We start from the raw sequence: 19034 nt of genomic DNA, 5'->3' as shown, positions 1-19034 counted from the left end.
ATTATAATGGCTTCCATTATTATGAAGTTTCCCAAGAGCCTGTAATGGTGGCTGCTTATTGATCAGTCTTGGTTTCTCAGCTAATGCTGCAGGCTAAGATATAGGGAGCCTCACCCTCATGTTTAAAACTGCTCTAAAACAGTGCAGGTCAATAACCTCATTATACAGAACCAGTTTGTCCTTGCAAACATTACCATGACTCTGTCTCTAAGGTCACCACTTTGTTTCCCCTGTGCCTGGCCCAAGCTTGAAAATTGTTTGTTTCCCTTACAGTTTACATGGGACTTTTCCTTAGGTAAATTTAAAGTTTGGGCCTAAACATAATATCCAAACACCAGCTGGTAAAAGGCACAGGTTTCTTTGTAGATATCGACATACATTTATTCAGGAAATAATATGAATACAGTCCCAAGTCCAGTATGATCATTTTTCATAAACTAACAATGTGTTGAATATTTACATTGTAGAGCTAAAGAAAATTGTAAAATCAGCAAATTTCAGGGTTTCTATTGATGCTCTAATAAAAGCCAGTCCACAGTGTTTAACAGAGTGACTGTCATTGTAGCAAGCCATGAAATGAACAAATAGATCATTGCTTAAGTCCATTCTATCTACTCTTGGCTGATCCTCAAAGACTTTATGCCTTATTGTATATGACTAAGAGCCAGGGTTTCGCACAAACGTTACAGACTACAAATGTGCATTTAATTTGGCTTTTACTTTCATATCTTTATTTAAAAAAAAAAAAAAAAACAGAGGGAAAAGTCTTAATTGAAAATCAATGAGAAAATTTTTGCTTTCACTGTATGTAAAACAGTCCAAGCAGTTGATGCTAACTTATCACACCTCCATCCATACATTCAACTCTTGGGGCACTTTGAGATCAGAACTGGAATCTGCCACGCCTGAGCATATCTACTTCCTGCTATTACATTAATGATGTAAAGGGGGAATTACCTTCCTGAAATAAAAGAAAGAACAAGGAGACATAACTTCCCTTTTTTTCTACATCCCTTAAAACCATTTTGTAGCAGTCAGCACTGTTCTTTCTTTTTTCCTTCCATGCTTCCCTGTTTCTTCTCATTTCGTTCACTAGGAGAAGCAAAACTTAAGTGAAAACTCATTTCTGTTCTGTCACTTCTCGCTTGGATTTGGAGAATAATGAACATATCAAGTCAATAGGGGCAAAGAGGCAAGATTGATTTGAGAGATATGGGGTGTGGAGAAATAGTTGACTCATACACAACTTTTGATATGGACCACAACCTTGGAAATGCCGGGCTAGCTGGGTTTGTGGTGGCTAAAACACAAAGGGGCTCGATAAACGACTTCACAGTTCAGAACATGGCACCCAGCAATACAAGGCAGAAAGCTGTAAGGGCTGTTTAAATTTCTGCCCGAATCAAAAACTTCTTTGTAAAGGTTAGGGATGATTTTTCTGAAGAGTGATCCATTGCTCTGATAGTACATGAACAAAGCCTTTTTCGGTGTTGAGTCCACATATCAAAACTGTGCTATTTCTAATGCCTCTTTACCTTAACTCTGAGCGTCCTTATCCCTTAATAGAAGGGAATAGGGTCTGAGTAGCCTGCACTACGTTTTCATGAGAGAAGTTTGTTTTTGTTTGTGTTTTGGAGGGGGAAGTACATTTGGAAACTATAACAATTATGAAAAAGAAAGTGATATTCTTAAATAAGAAAATGAAAATTCCTCTTGATGTGTGTGTAAGATCCAGTATTTAAATGGATAATTAGTATGTTCATTGCTTTCAGAAATTCTAATTAAAGACATCAGCAAATGCTTCTTTTCTTAGGAAATTGACTGTCTATTGGCACCTCCACATTCTGCCTCAGACAGCCTGTCTGTTCAGCTCCTACGCTCACTTCCCAAGCTGAGTCCTGATGAAGAGCTGGGCTCATCCCTATTTAGTTTATTTCCTTTTTCTTCTTTTCTTTGTTTCATTGACTACAAATAAATAAATAAATAAACCATTTGTTATTTGGTTTTCAAAACTGTTTTTAACTCTCTTGAACTTAAGCATTCAGATGCCATTTTCTTCTATTTATAACTGTTTTTTAACTCAACTTGGAAAACTACTCTTTCTGTTAAAATTGTTTAAATGTGTGCATGTTATTTTGAAGTGCTTATATCACATCCATATATGAGGGTACTTCAAAAAGTTCGTGGTAACTTTTTGAAATATTGTCGTATCAGAACTGAAAGTATTAATGGAATTTTAAATGTCTTGGTCACTTGAAGTGATAAGATGAAACCAGCTTGTTTGCTTCACTTACTTTTATATTATCAAAAGAAATTCTGCTTATATGAACCTAATAGTATACTTTATTTACTGCTATTGAATTATGTTTAAATATACCAGAAAAAGTAAGGTGTGGAGAACCTTCTGTGTGTGGCCAAATGGTTCCATCCCAACCTTTAACACAAAATAATTGCTGCAGACAAATGGTCAACAGGGAAATTATAATCTTCCAGGCATCATTTCCTCAGATATAAGCTGAAAAATGACAGTATCATTAGTCATTTTCAATTAGAGTCAATCACAACCAGGGATGTTTCATTTTTCCCAGCTGTTTTGTTGTTAATTAACTAGATTAAGCTGGGGTTTTTCTCTCCCAACAGGTTAGTTCCACTGCCAACATTAACATCTTAACATTTCCAAGAACTTCCTTAGGGTTTAGTTTTTGCGTAACAATCTTTAATATATTACTCACAACAGATGTGCATCACAAGATTTATATATGGTATAGCAGGTTGTGTGGTGTCTTGTTGGTCAAAATGTTGCCCAATTAAATATTATAATTATAATAATATTTACATTTTATTAATCATCTGTTATGCATACAATCTCATTTACCTGGTGCAACTTCTTTTGTAACGTCAAAAATCAATACAGAGATAACAGACATAAGTTGTCCCCTCAAATGAGCAAGTCAATTTTAACCAACTCATTCAGTGATCACTATTTCTATAACAATGACTATAGAAAAAGTTGGGAGAGGACTTACAGAAAAAAGGTAACAATATTAGAATTATTTTATAATTTATTAATACATGAGTAGCAGCATTCCATTTTTTTAAAATACAAATTTGCCTTACAACTAAGGAAAAAGTCTTAGACTGTAAGAGGTTGAATAAATGCTGACCACAATGCTTAACATGAGGACAGATTCACTTTCCCAATAAGAAGACAAAATTTGTAATAGATTTTTGAGCAACTTGTAAACATAAACGTTTAGAGATATGGATGAGATTGTCAATGTTTAATTATATTTCTTTTTTTTTTTTTTTGCCCAGGATGCCATATTAGTAGCTTTATTTTTTATTTATTTTTTATTGTAACATAGACGATTATACATTTCTGTGCAATCTGGGGTACAGAGTTGAATATCAATACCTGTGTGCAATATGTGATGCTCAAATCAGGATAATTAGTATATTCAACATTATACAATGTAATCATTTTTCATGGTCCTTTACCAAATCCTCCCTTACCCCTCTCCCCCTTTCCCGCCTCTGGTAATGTCAGTTCTATATTTCATTTCTTAATTGGGCAGCACTTCCACACTTGCAATCTTACATTTTATAAAATAACACACTAATTTAGAAATATTGCTGTTGCCACATTTATATTTTATGAAACAAATTTATTCAAACTCTTCATATGTATATTTTAGAATTCTGGAGCTTGTCTTTCTTCTAAGTTATTTGCAATATGGCACTGTTTGAATCCCTACGTCATGCTGTTAAAGCCCTCTGGCCAAAGACTACTAGGAACATACCTGTAATAATAAAAAAAAAAATTAGGAACATTTAGCTTATTGCAGCAAGGGAGAAAGCACTCCTGAGATAGTGTGAGGCATCTCAGCAGGAGGCATTGGAAAGAGCTTGTTACAGGGTTCAGCTGGCAGGGTGAATCTAAGGCAATATTAGGGAAGTGGAAGCCATTTCTGGATTAGATGCTCGCAAGAAATAGTCAGTGTGGTGATCAGGTATCTTAACAGTTATTAGGTGGAAGATGAGAGGATTAAAGCAGGGTTAGTGATGTCATTTTAAAGGAGCAACAGTGCCTCATATTAGTCATCTCTGTGGTGACAGAGTGGCCTTGTCTCTGTCTTGTTCTAAACATGGCAATGGGGTGTCCTTGCCTCTGTCCAGTTTATTTTCTGTCAGTTTTTTTTTTTATGTTCAGCTGGGAGTATCAGAGCCTTGCTAACTCCAGAAACGAGCAGGACCATTTTTCACTGTTTCAATGCTGTCACTGAAATTTTTATCCCAAACTTCATTACCCATTCAGAAAATATTAGGAAAGCTGATCTTCTCATTCTTTTTAAAGATATGTATTATTGATTTCCCCAAGAGACTAACTTATTGTTTTGCTTTTTAAAATTACCTTTAAAAAACTTGTTTACAGTGACCTCCACCACTGATGATTGGGAAGTTAGACATTAGGAATAATTGTTAATGGCTTATCAACTTTCTTTACCTGCTTTTTTTGATTAACCAAATTCTGTTAGAATACTTCTATAAGCATCCCAAACTCACATCTCTTAATGTTATTTTAGGCTAATATGCAGGTTTGTTATTCAAAGTAAAACATTGAAACACAGAAGACATTATAAAGGCTCTAATATGAGCTGACTTTTCTGAGGAGACATGGGTGAATAGTCTCAATTTAGGCTCACTCAGTAGTTCATGCTGGAACTAAGCAAGCATTTTAGAGATGTGAATTTCACCTCAGGTCCTCGGCTGTATTAATTGCATTTACAGAGACAGTTTCAATTACAATATTCACATGCATGTCTATGTATATATAGCCATAGGTGGATTCTTTTATTAATTCAGAAGACGTTAATTGCCTGCCAAACATTGACACAAGAGAAAAATAAAAGATTTTTAATTTTTTAAAATCCCAAACTCAAATAGAGTTTAAAACTACATTCTATTTTAAATTTAAAAAGGAAAGCTATATTTGAAAATCAGTGTTTCCTGTGATTTCCTGATCTTTATAAAGAAGAAATTTCACATCCATTGATTAATTGCATTAACATTTAATGACTATTTCCAAGCAAGTATATACAATAGAAAATAATGCTAAGCTGCAAGAGTCCTCTATAATAAAACTAAATTGCCATTTTAAAAAAAATGATCTCGATGTTTTTTCCTTTAGGTAAAATATGAATCCACTCTGATTGTTGTTTGGAGCTCTTGTGAGAAAAGCCTGGTACCTGCAATTTAGTTAGCATATTCAAAGTTTAAAAATTCTGGAGGTCTAGTTAAGAATAGGACTTGATACCTTTTACACCACTGATTTTATATTGAAAGAGGTTGGGATTTAAACACATATCTGATTCCCCTAAATTTGCTTATAGATTATTAACATATATAGCAAATCGTTACCTTTTACGGATTTTTACTGAGCATTGCTTAAGGCTTATTCTGTGAGGAATACTGCACTAGTTTCTGCTGCCAAACATTTTTTTTGCTACCAAAAAAATTTTACAGCCTAATAGAAAAGATGAGAAAATAGAAAATATGGGCACATGCCAGAAAAGCAAAAAGCAAAATGAAACAAAACAAAAAATAACTTGCATAATATATAAATAATTAATTTCAACTCTAAAGTACACCGTATTCTTGAAGGAGTTCCAAGAGTGTTTTTGTGGCTAGCCAAATAAAAAGCTATAGCCATTCATAAGTGATCTGATTTGCTAATAATTATAAAAGACTGTGGAATATACAGTTCTGAGCTTGTTGTAGTTTTGACCCTTTGCAATATCCTCAAATGTTTGTGGTACATTGGGGATACTACTTAATTTTTAAAATCCACCTCTACATTTGAAATTACAGTAACCCCTCAGTTACTCATCTGGAAATAACAGTAGGCAAGATAACATCTGAGTAAGTGAATGGACAGTTCAGAGTTTATGTACTAATAAAATGGAAATTGAATATACAAACGTGTTATTTTCCAGATAACCAAAACCTAGTCCTTTAAGCACTGAAATATTTTTACTGTAACTATTTTAATGAAAACTTTTATTAACTATCTTCTGTTTTGCTTCATTAAGCAGTGCATAATATCTAACCAACAATTTTAGAGTACTTCACAGTTCACAGAGTTCTTTTCACATAAAACATCTCATTTAGTTTCTCCAATAAAAGCTATGAGTTAGATGTTAGTATTATATCCATGTTTCAAGGATGATAAATCTGAGTGACCTATCTGATTTACCAGAGATCACACAACCAGTAGTAATGAATTAAGTCTGAAATCCAAGATTTCTGATTCTAAATCACAACGTAATTTCAAATTTTCTTAATTTCCAGGCGCATCATTATAACACAGTTATTGTTCTACTTATGCAGTGGTGCATTTGGAACATAATGAAGTTCAATGCGGATCACTTTTTGTTCAGTTGAGATCCAGATGAAGTGGTTAATCTGCTTTTAGAAGACAGGCTATAAGATAAATACATACCTTTAAATATTAGAATCAAACTCAATTCAGTGAGATGCTTATACTATGAGAATAAAGTAGAACCTGAGCCAACTGTAGGAAAAACAAACTTTAATCTCTCTTTGCCACTGATTCCTGGGCCACATGCTTATTGAGTAGGTTGGGCAGATCCCCAGCAGTATTTAAATCAATCTCCAATCTCAACTTCAGTCTCAATCTCAACATTTCTCCCTCCCTCCCTTTCTCTCTCTCTCTCTCTCTGTCTCTGTCTCTCTCTGTCTCTCTCTCTCTCCCCCTCCACCTCCCGCACATATAGGTGATTTCCTGTATGTTAAATGACATATGATGAGACTTCACCATATGTTGAACTGTTATCTCCTCACTAAATGATCAAGATTACTACATTTCTTAGTTAAAAGCTTTTACGTTTATTGTCTTCTACCTATTATCTATTACTACTTTCTGTTATCAGCATGGCTACTTCTAGTTGCTCTAAATATTATGTCCTTGTGAAGTTACTGAAACTTCTCATGGCAACCAAGAGACCAAGTATATTATTTTCTAGCCTTTCACAATTTTTAATTCTTAGTATTTAAGCTTTGATGTCAGGACTGAAAAATATCTTCCATGTGTCATGACCTTCAATGGTAGTTTTCCTTACTGATCAGAGTCATTTTTTGTTTGTTTTGGAGTTCAAGACTGATTGGTTAGTAAATAAAAAGAGTTTTATTCATTGATATACTAGTAAGTGTTTAACAACATACATTCTGGGTGAAAACATTAAAAGCCCTGATTTGACACAATGATAGACACAAAAGACATAAAATAACCTCAAGAGCACAGATGTTAGTTAAATTAGGAAGCGATTAATTTTTAATATTTATTACCTTTGTTTTTAATAGTTTAATTTTAAATTTACATAATTTTTATTAATGATTGTTTTTAACAATTTGCAAAATTCCTGAAATGACATTATCTCTACTCCCATTTCCTTTCTTGCTTTATCCTTGTAAAATATTTAATAATATTTATAAAAGTATTTTAAATTTATACAAAAACTTCATTGTGCTATACATCTTTTTTTTTAGCTTTTCAAAAATGCATAACAGTGTTTTGAAGATCCATCCATGTTGCTGTATATACACCTAGTTTGTTGATTTTAACTACTGCATACCATTCCTTGGCATGCATCCATCATATTCAATTATCCATTTCCTTAGCATACATACCCATGTTGGCCTCAATTCCCCACAATGCAGAAACAAATTTTCTTGTACTTTCTTGTGCCCTTAGGAACCTGAGTGAAACTTCTCTGGCATACACTGATGTGGAAATATGATCAGTAGGGTTTTTTTGTTTTTTGTTTAACATATGCGCACATTTCTGCTAGCAAAGAGCAGTTGCAATGGAAGTTGTTGCTCTCTTCTTTAAACAAGTCTTTTTCTTCCCTTTGTTGCTGCCTCGACCCTGTAGGGACCTGAACCTTTTCTTTCCTTAGCTGCCAAATGATCACTGTTGGGACCTGGTCTAGAAGATAAATGCTTCAAATACAGTCTGGTTCAGAAATTATAAATGCCCAATAAAATGATTGCACACTGGGAAAAATTACTTGGGATCTTTCAAGTGCTTTGTAAGAAATGGTATGTAATTCACATTGTAGTCAAGTTGAGAAGAGGAAAACTCAATTATCTCTTTATCTTCATTCAAGTAGCATTTTTATGTAATTTCATTCAATTCAGAAATATTTACTGAACACCTATTAGTAGGAAGCATTGGATTGGGTATGAAGAGAACACCATACAAGGAACAGAAGACTCAGTGCCTGCCCTCCAAAGCGCATACAGTCTAACTTTAAAGACACACACTGATAGGGTAGACTTGAAGAAGCACCTTTATAGAAAGTGTTTCTCTTCAGCATTTCCCAGGTCAAAATCTCAACAACCACAAAGAAGAAAAATAAGCACACCCACACACACACATACATTCTCTACCTTTGGCCACATCCTTCTGTCAGGTCTTGACCACTTTTCACTTTGATTACCACATTAGTTTCCCAACTTGTGTCTCTGCTCCTTTTGGATAAAGCCTCCACACTGCAAAACACAAATTGTATCACATCACTCCTCTGCTCTGAACGCTTCTATCTACTCACTGGTTTAGGAGAGAATCCAATAATCTAACATTACGAGAGCTTAATAAATTGCTGTTGGATCAGGCCTAGCAATTCCATACCATTCCTTATAAACTCTGTAGTCCCGACAACCAAGACAAACTGCATTTTCTTGAGAATCCTCGATGCCTCTTGTCTCTGGGCCTTTGGACATGCTCTTCTGTCTGGAATGCCCTTTCTCTACTTGGCACTCAAATGTCACCTTTCTGAAAAATCCCTAGTCATCTTTCAACACCAATTCATATGTTAGCTTTTAGGGGTAACCTACTGATTTCTCCAGGCTGAGTTAAGCTGTTCCCCCGATGTGACTTGTTGAAATCATTATTATTCCCTAAAAACTCTCCTGTAATTTATTTACATGTCTATTTTCTCCATAAGGCTGTGAGTGCTTAGAAATTATTGTCTTCATTTTTGTAAGCTTATAATAACTGGCACAAGGACTGGCACAGAACAGCAGCTGAACATTTTTTTCTTGGGTGAATGAATGAATGTTTTATTGAAATGATTAGCATTAAATTAATGATGAGCATTAAACCACAACATGTATATAAAATATTCCCATTGTTAGGTTAGGTTCATTACCATCCCTGTCTACTCAATACTTCTTTAAAGAGTTTGTAGTTTCTCGCTCTTCCAACTCTGATTCTTCGGACTAGAAATGCAATTTCTGTTAATGTGTTCATTTTAACCAAATCTAACATCAGTAAAATTATTTGTATTCCTCACAACATAAGCATAGGAATTTACAGCTATATAAAGATGCTGCTATCAACCCTCCATAGGCACTGGTAGTTTGTAAGATTACTGCTACTGTATCTTAAACTAAAAATTTCAGTGACTTAATACAACAGGAGTGTTCTTGCTTATATGATTATTCAGTGTATGTGTTCCTGGCCATGCAGCTTTCTGATGTGTTATCACAGAAACCTAGGTTTTGTCCATCTAGTGGCTCTGCCATTCCTTGGCAGCTTTTCTCAGCTTGGGTTTCTTAGAAGAATTAAATCCTACTGAAAACGATCTGAGGGACTATTTTCTTATTTTTTCCAGGATGCTACATATCTAGCCCATCATAGATGCTTAGGTAACCCGTTAGGTATAATGGATACCTTAGGCTTTGGTCATGGACAATCAGCATCAGCATCATCTGGAAAACTGTTAAAAATGCAAATTCTTGGGTCCCACCCAAGATCTGCTGAATCCAGAAGCCTGGGGCTGGATCCCAGCACACAGTGTTTTCATAAGGCCTCCAGGTGATTCTGTTGACCCTTAAGTATGAGAACCACAGCTCTAAGGCATTATGACTTAATTTCCCTCCACCCCAATCCATTGAGAAGGTTTGCCTTAGGACTTTATAGTCCTCTGCTTCCAGTTAATGAGAAGGAGAAAAAGAGTGTAGAAACCTCACCCATTTTTTTTTTTTAAAGCCTCATCCCAGAACTGACAGACATCACTTCTGCTCACATTCTCCTGGCTATAACTAATCATATGGCTGCACAATGTATGCAGGAGCCAGCTTCTATCAGCTCAGGAGGGCCTATTGTTAAATGTTCAGGAATTATGTGAGCCACTTGACATTATCTTGGTAATTTAAAATTGGCCATGGTGAGAGTATTTACACCACAGGTGGCTTGCAAACACTACTATCAGGGTTGTTGTTTTTGTTTGTTTGTTTTCCCAGAAAGCCAGTTGTTAAACATATGTGTACCAGCACACCACTGACTATGTACAGACTTAGATGACTCCATGGAGAGCTCTGCAGCTGAAATGTCCCTTCAGACTTGTCCTGCTTTGAGCCAAATTAGCTGGGTATTTATACCCTCACCTTGATCAGTCATTGAATGAGGGCTGCCCTGGAAAGGGCATGCCCTTGGACAAGGCAGCTTTCTGCAGCTGAGGCAGTCCCTGAAGGGACCGATAGCTGAAAAATGTCTACCGACATCATTTCCACCATCTGCGACAAGAGCCTTTCCTTGAAGGGGGCTCTGGGTGGGGTATTCCCATGTCCACCAAGCCTCTCCCTCCAAGAGATTCTGATAGAATTGATCTGGGGTGAGCCTAGGCATTAGGATTGTTTAAAAGTTCTCTGGATAATTCTAGCATGCAACAATAGATTCTATTGAAAGAGTCAAGCCAGTTGTTAAGAGGGACTTTTTGTTGTTGTTTTCTTTTCACTAATATTTGCACTGTACTTCCTTTAAATGAAATTATGCCTGAAGGAAGAGTTTGTATGCAGGAAACAGTCAATAAATATTTACAGGATGGTTGGCTAAAACAATTATAATTCCTTTGAAAAGAATTCTACCTGGAAAAAATAACTTAGAAGTAAAACATAACAGAAATCCAATAATATATTCACAAAATGAATTAATAATTTCATGAATTAAGTTATCATCAAGGTGTTAATCAAATAAATAATATGTATGCTTTTCTATTAAAGAGGAAGTTAGAAGATCTGAGCTCAGAGTGGAAGGCAGTAAACCACTTACTTCAAGAGTTGAGGGCAAAGCGGCCTGACCTAGCTCCTGGATTGACCACTATTGGAGCCTGTAAGTATACTGGATCACATTATCTTTGTCCTTAGTTATTGCTCAAAAGCAGGACTCTGGGTGAAAGAGAAAATTTGTTTTGATTCTGAAGATCGAGATAAATCTTTGTGTTATTTACTGTGCAAAAGTCATAGAATAAGTTCCTTGTTCCTTGGAAATTGACTCCGATTCAAAGTGTTGCATGACAAATGTATACTGGGGAATGTTCTCTGGAGATAAACCTACAAAGAGAGCAGTGCAGGGGAGACAGTGGGAGAGGGTGAAATTATATGTCTGAAACAGAAGCCTCTGCCTGTCCCAAAGGAGCCCTAGAGTTGAGCTCACTCTGCAAAGTTGCCCTGAATTGCAGGGAGAAGGCCTGGCCTTCTCCCTGTATTTTCTGTAGCAGAAGGCAATTGCTGGTCAGGAACACCATCAACAACCAATATTCCCAGCATCCAGGGATTGGTGTTTTGTCCCTGAAGAGGGGATCAGGGTGCAGCACCAGAGTATCCACTAACACTAAACACATGAGGATTCCATCTCCATGAATCCTGTATCATTTAGACAATATTCTTCAAGTATGCCTGTAAAAACACAGAAACCACAGAAACAGTCTTCTTAGCACCTCTCTCTGTCCCAATTGTCCCAAAAAACAATTTTAAGAGCTCTTCCATTTTTTCTTCAAGAAAAAGAAAACCAACTGTCACTACCACAAGCTGACTTGGGGGAGGATTATTTCTTCATTTAGCTATAGTTTTAACTTTTGTTTTTACTGCATATTTTCAGTCAGTTTCATCTCATTTCCTATTCAGTTGTTGATAGAAGGTGTGTATAAATCCTCACGGCAATGTTAATGCTGACTTTGACTATCAGGGAAAAGAAGCCAGAAAACTTCTTTGCTGTACCAATTCTATAATTAGATATTTTTAATTAAAAACATCTTTGGGCTTTGTGTGCATGTGCCTTGTCTACTTTTCAAAGATCAATTGATTGCAGTATTAAAGCATGATGACTTCAGGTAAACTTGATTTTTATAGTAGAAATATACTGAACTGGAAGGATCACAGCCAAAGTAGCACAACCATAATTCAATAGAAGGCATAAATAGTGCTTGGGTTAAAAGAGGCCATATAATCTGGGGACACTGTATCTCATGTGCCCCCTGGAGTTTCTGAGCAGTCATCAGAGGTGTATTTAATGACACTGGAGACTTGAAAATGATGTGCAAGCATTGTGTTTCTTTTTGTCAATCTGGGACACTAAAATTGCTATATCAGGGTTTATATTCAACTAATTACATCAGGTTTATTTCTTTTTATGAGCTGTAATTTTTGGTTCCCTCAGCACATATGCATAGTTTGTCCCTACATAATCATTTATTGGTGTTCGTTCTCTAGCTGCCTCTAGTATATTCAGCCTCAGACTCTGTAACTGTTCATTAAGAGACTGTGTTCCAAAATTTTTTAAATAAGTTTGTTGAACTCTGACCTTAAGGGTTTATGCCCCCATTTAAGCCACTTTACACATGGTAGGAAGGTCCCAAAGCCAGGGCACAGAAATCTATTTAACATGAAATGCATCGAAATGTAATGATAACATTTTCAGTAGAAAATGCATTCAAAATTTTAGTTTTAATTTCCAGCAACGTATGTAATTCATCCACTGAGTAAATATGTATTGAGTAACTTCTATGTATTGGGCATCATACTAGGTGCTGAGAATACAGTATAGAATAAAATAAAGTCCCTCTTTTCATGAAACATATTCTAATTAGAAGAAAAAGATGATAAACTAATAAAGGAGAAAATATATACCATCTCAGTAATTTTAAGAGCTACAGAGTGCAGTCTACAGACTGATGTCAAATAGGAGTTTGTTAGAAATGCAGAATCTTAGGCCCCACCCCAGACCCAGTGAATCACAATCTACATCTTAATAGAATCCTCAGGTGATTGTATGCACAATGAAGTCTGGGAAACAGAGTAGTCCCTTTAGTGTTGCTATGACGGAATACCTGAGGCAGGGTAACGATTTTAGAGGCTACGAGGTCCAAGAAACATGGTCGTGGTGTCTGGTGGGCTTCTGGTGAGGGCCTCGAGCTGTCGTAAGTGCTACGTCATTACTCCGCAGAGAAAGGAAAGGGGAAGCGGACTCACCACAAGGGACCAAACACTAGGAGCGTCCTTGATTTAAAACCTACTCTCTCAGGATCTAATCCATTCCCGCCAAGTTAGTCCAGTCTCTCTCGAGAGAGCAAGAACCCGAGACTAGCGGAAGAACAGCACCAGGCGGAGCTCCCAAGACCCAAACACCTCCCATTAGGCTCCACCTCTTAAAGGTCCCGCCCCCCAACATTGCTGCAGTGGGAATTAAGGTTCCCACATGAGTTTTGACCCGAACACTTGAACCACAGCACACAGTTACAGAGAACAAAAAAGCAGGGAGCAGAGGTAAGGACATTATCATCTGTAGTATGGTCAGGGCAACTACTCTATTAAGAGAACGTTTGAGAACGTCATAAAGCTGGAGTAAGTGAGGAAACGAGCCACGTATACATCAGGGGAAGGTATTCCAGGCAGGGAGAGAGAACCAGAGCAAATACGTTGAAGTAGGAGCGAGATGGAGGAATATTAAGGAGGCCAGAGAGACTACAGCAGAGGGCGAGGGCAAGGGCAGTCAAAGCAGTGAGAGATATACGTCCTTCATGTCTCCTGCCCTACTTCCTTCTATCTCCTGCCCGACTTCCTTCTCTCCCACGTGAGTTTCTCATCTCTCCCTACCACCCTTGCCCTTCCCCACTCTCTCCAAGGTGCTGCCAGTAGGGAGAGTCTGCAAATGTCCTAAGCTCCAAGCTATTGGTGATAACTGGTAGAGGTGGGGCCAGAGATGGAGAAGAACTGAGGGAGAGAGGAATTTTCTCAAAAGCAGTGGCTTTTCGTCCCCTTTAGCAAAATGACACAAAGCTGGGCATAAAGTCAAAATGTTAAATGCACAAATGTTGAATGAAAAAAATCAGTAGGGAGTCTGTTAGGTCCAGAGCTGCTTTTATTCAAATAAGACTTTTATATATATATATATATATATATATACATGTATATATAACATGGTGTTTAAACAGAAAAATTAAGAATTGTTTATATTCCTGACTTCCTGACTTACAAGAAGTTAGTATGAAATAAATACAATATAAAAAAGAAAATCTAATTTGAAATATGGTTCTGATATATGATTATTATTTCATGTACTATATTACAATTCAATATCGCTTATAATCCATGTTTTTTTTTTCCATTGCACTCCCACTATTGTGTGCATAGCTTCTCTTTTATATGTATATATGTTTTTATCCTCAAAATAATTGCAAAGTACATATGGTTATACAAATTTTTTTTTATGTAAAGGAACCCAAGGTTTAGTGGGGAAATAGCTAGATTAAGGCCACACAGCTGGAAAGAAAGAGAGCCAGGATTCCAATCCAAGTGTGTCAGGCTCCAAAGCCTGTGTTTTGTTTTATTTTGTTACTGTGCCTTGCACTCTCTCTCTGTCCAATAACCTAATGGAAATTTCAGATACAGAGGCAGCTAGCGAGTAGTTAATGTAATTTAATTCGATCTTGGAGGTACAAGGAGTAAAACTGATATATGTTACCATGTCTTTTCTACCTAAGGAGTAGAAGAAATCAGTTTACTCTATTTGGATATCTTAGAATCACAGAACTCTGAACTCAAATTATTGCTGAAATTATCATCTGGTTGAATTTTCTACTTTTATATGTGTGGAAACTGAGGCCCAAAGTTACTTTTTTTAAAAACATTAAACCAAGCTCCTTCGTGGCTGCTTACTTACATTATATAATATAATGAGGCAGTCCTGCCTGAGCTGTATAAATTTTTTTCAATTTGTGGGACAAATGGGCATGCTGGAAAAAAATTTTGCAATTGTTGCTTGGATACCTGGAAGCATCAGTGATATGTTGTTGCATATAAGCACCCTAAAACTTAATGTCTTAAAGCAAGAGTTATTTTCTTGCTCGTGATTCTGTGGGTCTGCAGTTTACACTGTGATTAGCCGGATAATTATTCTGATGGTCTTGCTTGGTGTTATTCATGTGGATGCAGTTACTGGGCAACTGAACAGGAGCTAGATTGTCCAAAATGGACTCACTCAGATATCTGGCAGCTGGCTGTTGGCTGGAGAACTTTAGTTCTTTATAAGACTTCTCATCCTCCAGTAGGCTAGACTAGGCTTCATTATATGGTGGTCTCAGGGCACTGCTCCTAGAGGGGAAGGATGAAAGTTACAAGACCTCTTGATGCGGACACTTAGAAATTCGTAAAACATCACTTCTGTTACTGGTCAAAGCGATTCGAAAGGTCAGCCCAGATTCAGGGGTGGGAAAATGAGTTCATCTCTTGAAAGGAGGAGCTGAGATGTCACATTGCAAAGGGCATGCATACTTGGGTAAAAAGCTTTACTGTAGCCATCTTTATACAGTGGGTCAGATTTGGCCCTTAGTGTCCTACCAGTATTCCCTCAATTCTCATCGTTCCTGTAAACGACATGTACCTGTAACTGCCTGGTGCTTTCTCTGGCCACAGGAGAAGCTCATCCACTTGCAGAGGAGAAAACATCTCTGTAATATCACTTAACCACCGATAGGCAGAAGTTGGTGGATAAGTATCCCATATTCTTCACCCTTCTTGTCTCCAGTGTGTTGACCCACAGTGATAACCTGCTTATTAGCATACCTTGTATAGGCTTCTTTCCCATTCCTATTTATTTCCTTCCTCCTCTACCATGGCCTTCTGAGATCAGCTCCCAGTTAAACTACTTGTACTTAAACCTTCATCTCAGGGCCTACTTGAGGGCAAACCTAGATTAATGCAACAGGTCTTAGAATTAGTGCTACAGTTATATCTTTTGAATAAGTCATGTTGTGATTCCCATTTTATATATGAGATAACTGAGGGTCAATGAGATTAGATAATTTGTCCAAGGTAAAGCTAGTAAGTGGCAGAATGGGTATGCAAAGATAAGTCTCTGATTCCAAAGCATGCTGTTAATCAGTATACTGTATCTCAAGCAGTGATTTATTTATCTTCATTTGAACTTTTGAAGGCTATATTTAAATTAAATAGGCAATACTGACACAGGTTATTTATACATTTATTATTTGAACTCCACTCACTTCTCTAAAGTTCAAAAAAGCATTCCAATGCCATTTCAGTAACACTTTAAATATCTAGGAAGCTTAAATACGATCTTGGCATACTACTATTTATTTGTTTGGCTTAAATCGCAAGAAAACGCTAATTTATCGTAAAGATTGCCTTCATTTATCTGCAGTGAAGGAAGGAAGGAAGCTGTCAATTAAGTTCTCACATTCTTACTTTTCTCTTGGGTCCTGATCTTTCTCAGAAACTTCAGGAGGGGGAGTCACCCATACCATTTCCTGTTTTGGTTATGTTTTCACTGTTGATTCTGCTTCAGCTGAACCTTTAGGATAAGGTAAATCAATTTCAGTGCAGCCAAATCTTTCTCTGCATCATTAACAGATGATTGCTCTGCTGAAAATACCTAGGATGTGACTCTACCATCATTGGTTTTACAGTTACAACCTCTAAACTTTGAAAACTTCCTCAAAGTCTAACACACTAGGAGTAAGATTTTATACAAAAAAAATGTGAAGCCCCCTAACCAATTATAATACCAGGATAAGAAATCAATTTTGGACCCTCCCCAAGATATTTCAAGGCCTTGAGCAACTAGAGAGACTCTCTAACTCTTGGCATATATTAATTATTAATTAAAAATGTCATATTTGTATGCATCAGTAAGGTGAGGGTGCTTGAAATATAATGAGCTGGGTCACACTGTACGAAGGGAAGTGACAACAGTAAGCCCTGGCTGGGGAGGCCCGAGTACTGCTCACATTGATCAGAAGGAAGTCTTTTTATGTAGGCAGTGGGGGTCACTGGTCCCAGGCCAGGTTCTTCAACAATGCTCCCTGGTATAACAGGGAAGACACAACAGTGGCATCATTGTTAACATCAAGGACAGTGATAGACTGTGAAACCTTGAGTATTTAGATGTTAACTATCCATTTTGTGATGATGAAGTTCCTTTTCTTTTTCCTCTTAACCTTTTGGCAGTTTTATTGCTTGGTTACTATGTCTGGTTAGGGCTGTGCTTTGGGCTCTGAGCTGGCAAAAAAGAGAAGCTCTAATCCATCATTTCTAATGCTTGTTGGAAGCATTCCTGGAAGTTTTAGTGTGTGTGTGTGTAGAAGGAGGAGGAGGAGAAAGAAGAGGAAGAGACTAATATCAATTGTGATCAACAGATATTTTTCAATTACTCATGTCCTGCACTTTAACAGAAAGTGTTAATTACAGTAAAATTACCTTAACCGTTTTGTACTATTTAACCCCCTCCAAGACAGGGCCTTTACTTGAAGTCACTATAGAGTATATCGTAATGTCGAATGTAACATTATCAAGAAGAAATTAGGGCTATTTAATCATATTCATGAGAATAGGTGTTCCACAGCTCACAACAGAAAACTTTAACATGTATTCCTAATATTTCCTAAAACTTCACTGAATAGCTTTAAAATTGAATATAACTTTACCCTCAAAGAAAGAAGATTCCAAAAGGAAATTGTAGCAGTTTTGCACTTAAATTGTAGATTTTAAGATTGTTGTCTGAAAGGGTTTTGACAGGTCATTCATTCTTCTCTATCTCAAGGAATGTTTCTCTCTTAGAAGCAATCTTAAGAAGGTTAACTGCCTAGTCTCTTCTTTTAAAATGAAGAGTAGGTCGTATGCTCAAGACAGTCTTTCAACTGCCTAACTCAAGTTCCAGTTACTGTCTAAATTAATTTTTTTGAGTAGGAAGAGTTCTCTGCTTACTGTAATTTAGAAGTGTTCCTTCATTCTTTGAAGTCTGTTGTTTAATTTCCCTTCAAACTTTCCTTTTCTAGCATAAATCAGGTGAGTTCTCAAGGCCCGTCAACAAAAATGCTGTTTCTCAAATGTTTAAACATCTCTGTGGCTTCCCTCCTACTCTTCCAAGTGTGTTCTTCATGTTGTTTTTTGTTGTTGTTGAAGACTTCAGAATTGGATCCTGTTCCATAATTACTGGTATACACATGACTCAGTCACATCACAAAGTCTATATACCCTTTTCCTACCTCTATATGCTGATACCATGTATGCCCAGCTTTTATTCAATGACTAGCATGTAGTAGGTGTTCAACTAATATATATTTTTTTAACCAAATAAACAAGCACATCTATTTTAGTGTTGGCTCAAATAAGTCAGCTTTCTCATGTAATTATAATAGCAGGGATATTAAGTGATTACATACTTGTGCAGCTGTTTAGTGGCAAAATCTGGACCCAAACACACATCTCATATATTTGATATCAGTGCTCTTCAGTGTTCTTATATACCTCAACTTTCTTTTCCTGCTGAGACACAGCTGATAGGTATGTTTATCTTCATAATCTCAGTGGTAAATCATATTCAATTAAGACACCAGTACTGATCAAATAGGGGTGTTCTGTGGCTCTGATGCAAATTTTCCAGGCCAGATCTAACTCCCATCTCATTCCTTAACTGTCATTCTTGACTGTGTCTTAATATCCAATTTGAGAACCTCTGCTTTACATGATATCTTCCTATCTATAAAATTCAGTATAGTTTATTCCTATTATCATCTTCAATATTTTCAGGAAAATACATTTAATCTCATTTCCAATGTGCTTGCCAGCCCATGATAAATTCATTAGACAATCTGGGTATCCCAATAGTTAGGTAAAATACTGACAGCACTAACTATACCAATGCCTAAATTGCA

General features: G+C 36.6%; 1 protein-coding gene across 2 annotated transcripts in view; it reads left to right on the top strand.

Moving 5' to 3' along the window:
• Positions 1–19034, top strand: part of DMD (dystrophin) — a 2107999-nt gene that overhangs the window by 1408773 nt on the left and 680192 nt on the right. For both annotated transcript variants that reach the window (XM_063083086.1, XM_063083084.1), the window contains exon 50: positions 11086–11194. In XM_063083086.1, the coding sequence (XP_062939156.1) occupies positions 11086–11194 (109 nt within the window). The remainder of the gene's footprint in view (positions 1–11085; positions 11195–19034) is intronic.

This window comes from Cynocephalus volans, chromosome X (assembly GCF_027409185.1).
Source record: "Cynocephalus volans isolate mCynVol1 chromosome X, mCynVol1.pri, whole genome shotgun sequence".
In the NCBI taxonomy this organism is placed as follows: domain Eukaryota; kingdom Metazoa; phylum Chordata; class Mammalia; order Dermoptera; family Cynocephalidae; genus Cynocephalus; species Cynocephalus volans.
Note: the sequence above shows the minus strand (reverse complement) of the source record. Positions and strands in the feature narration are given on the sequence as shown.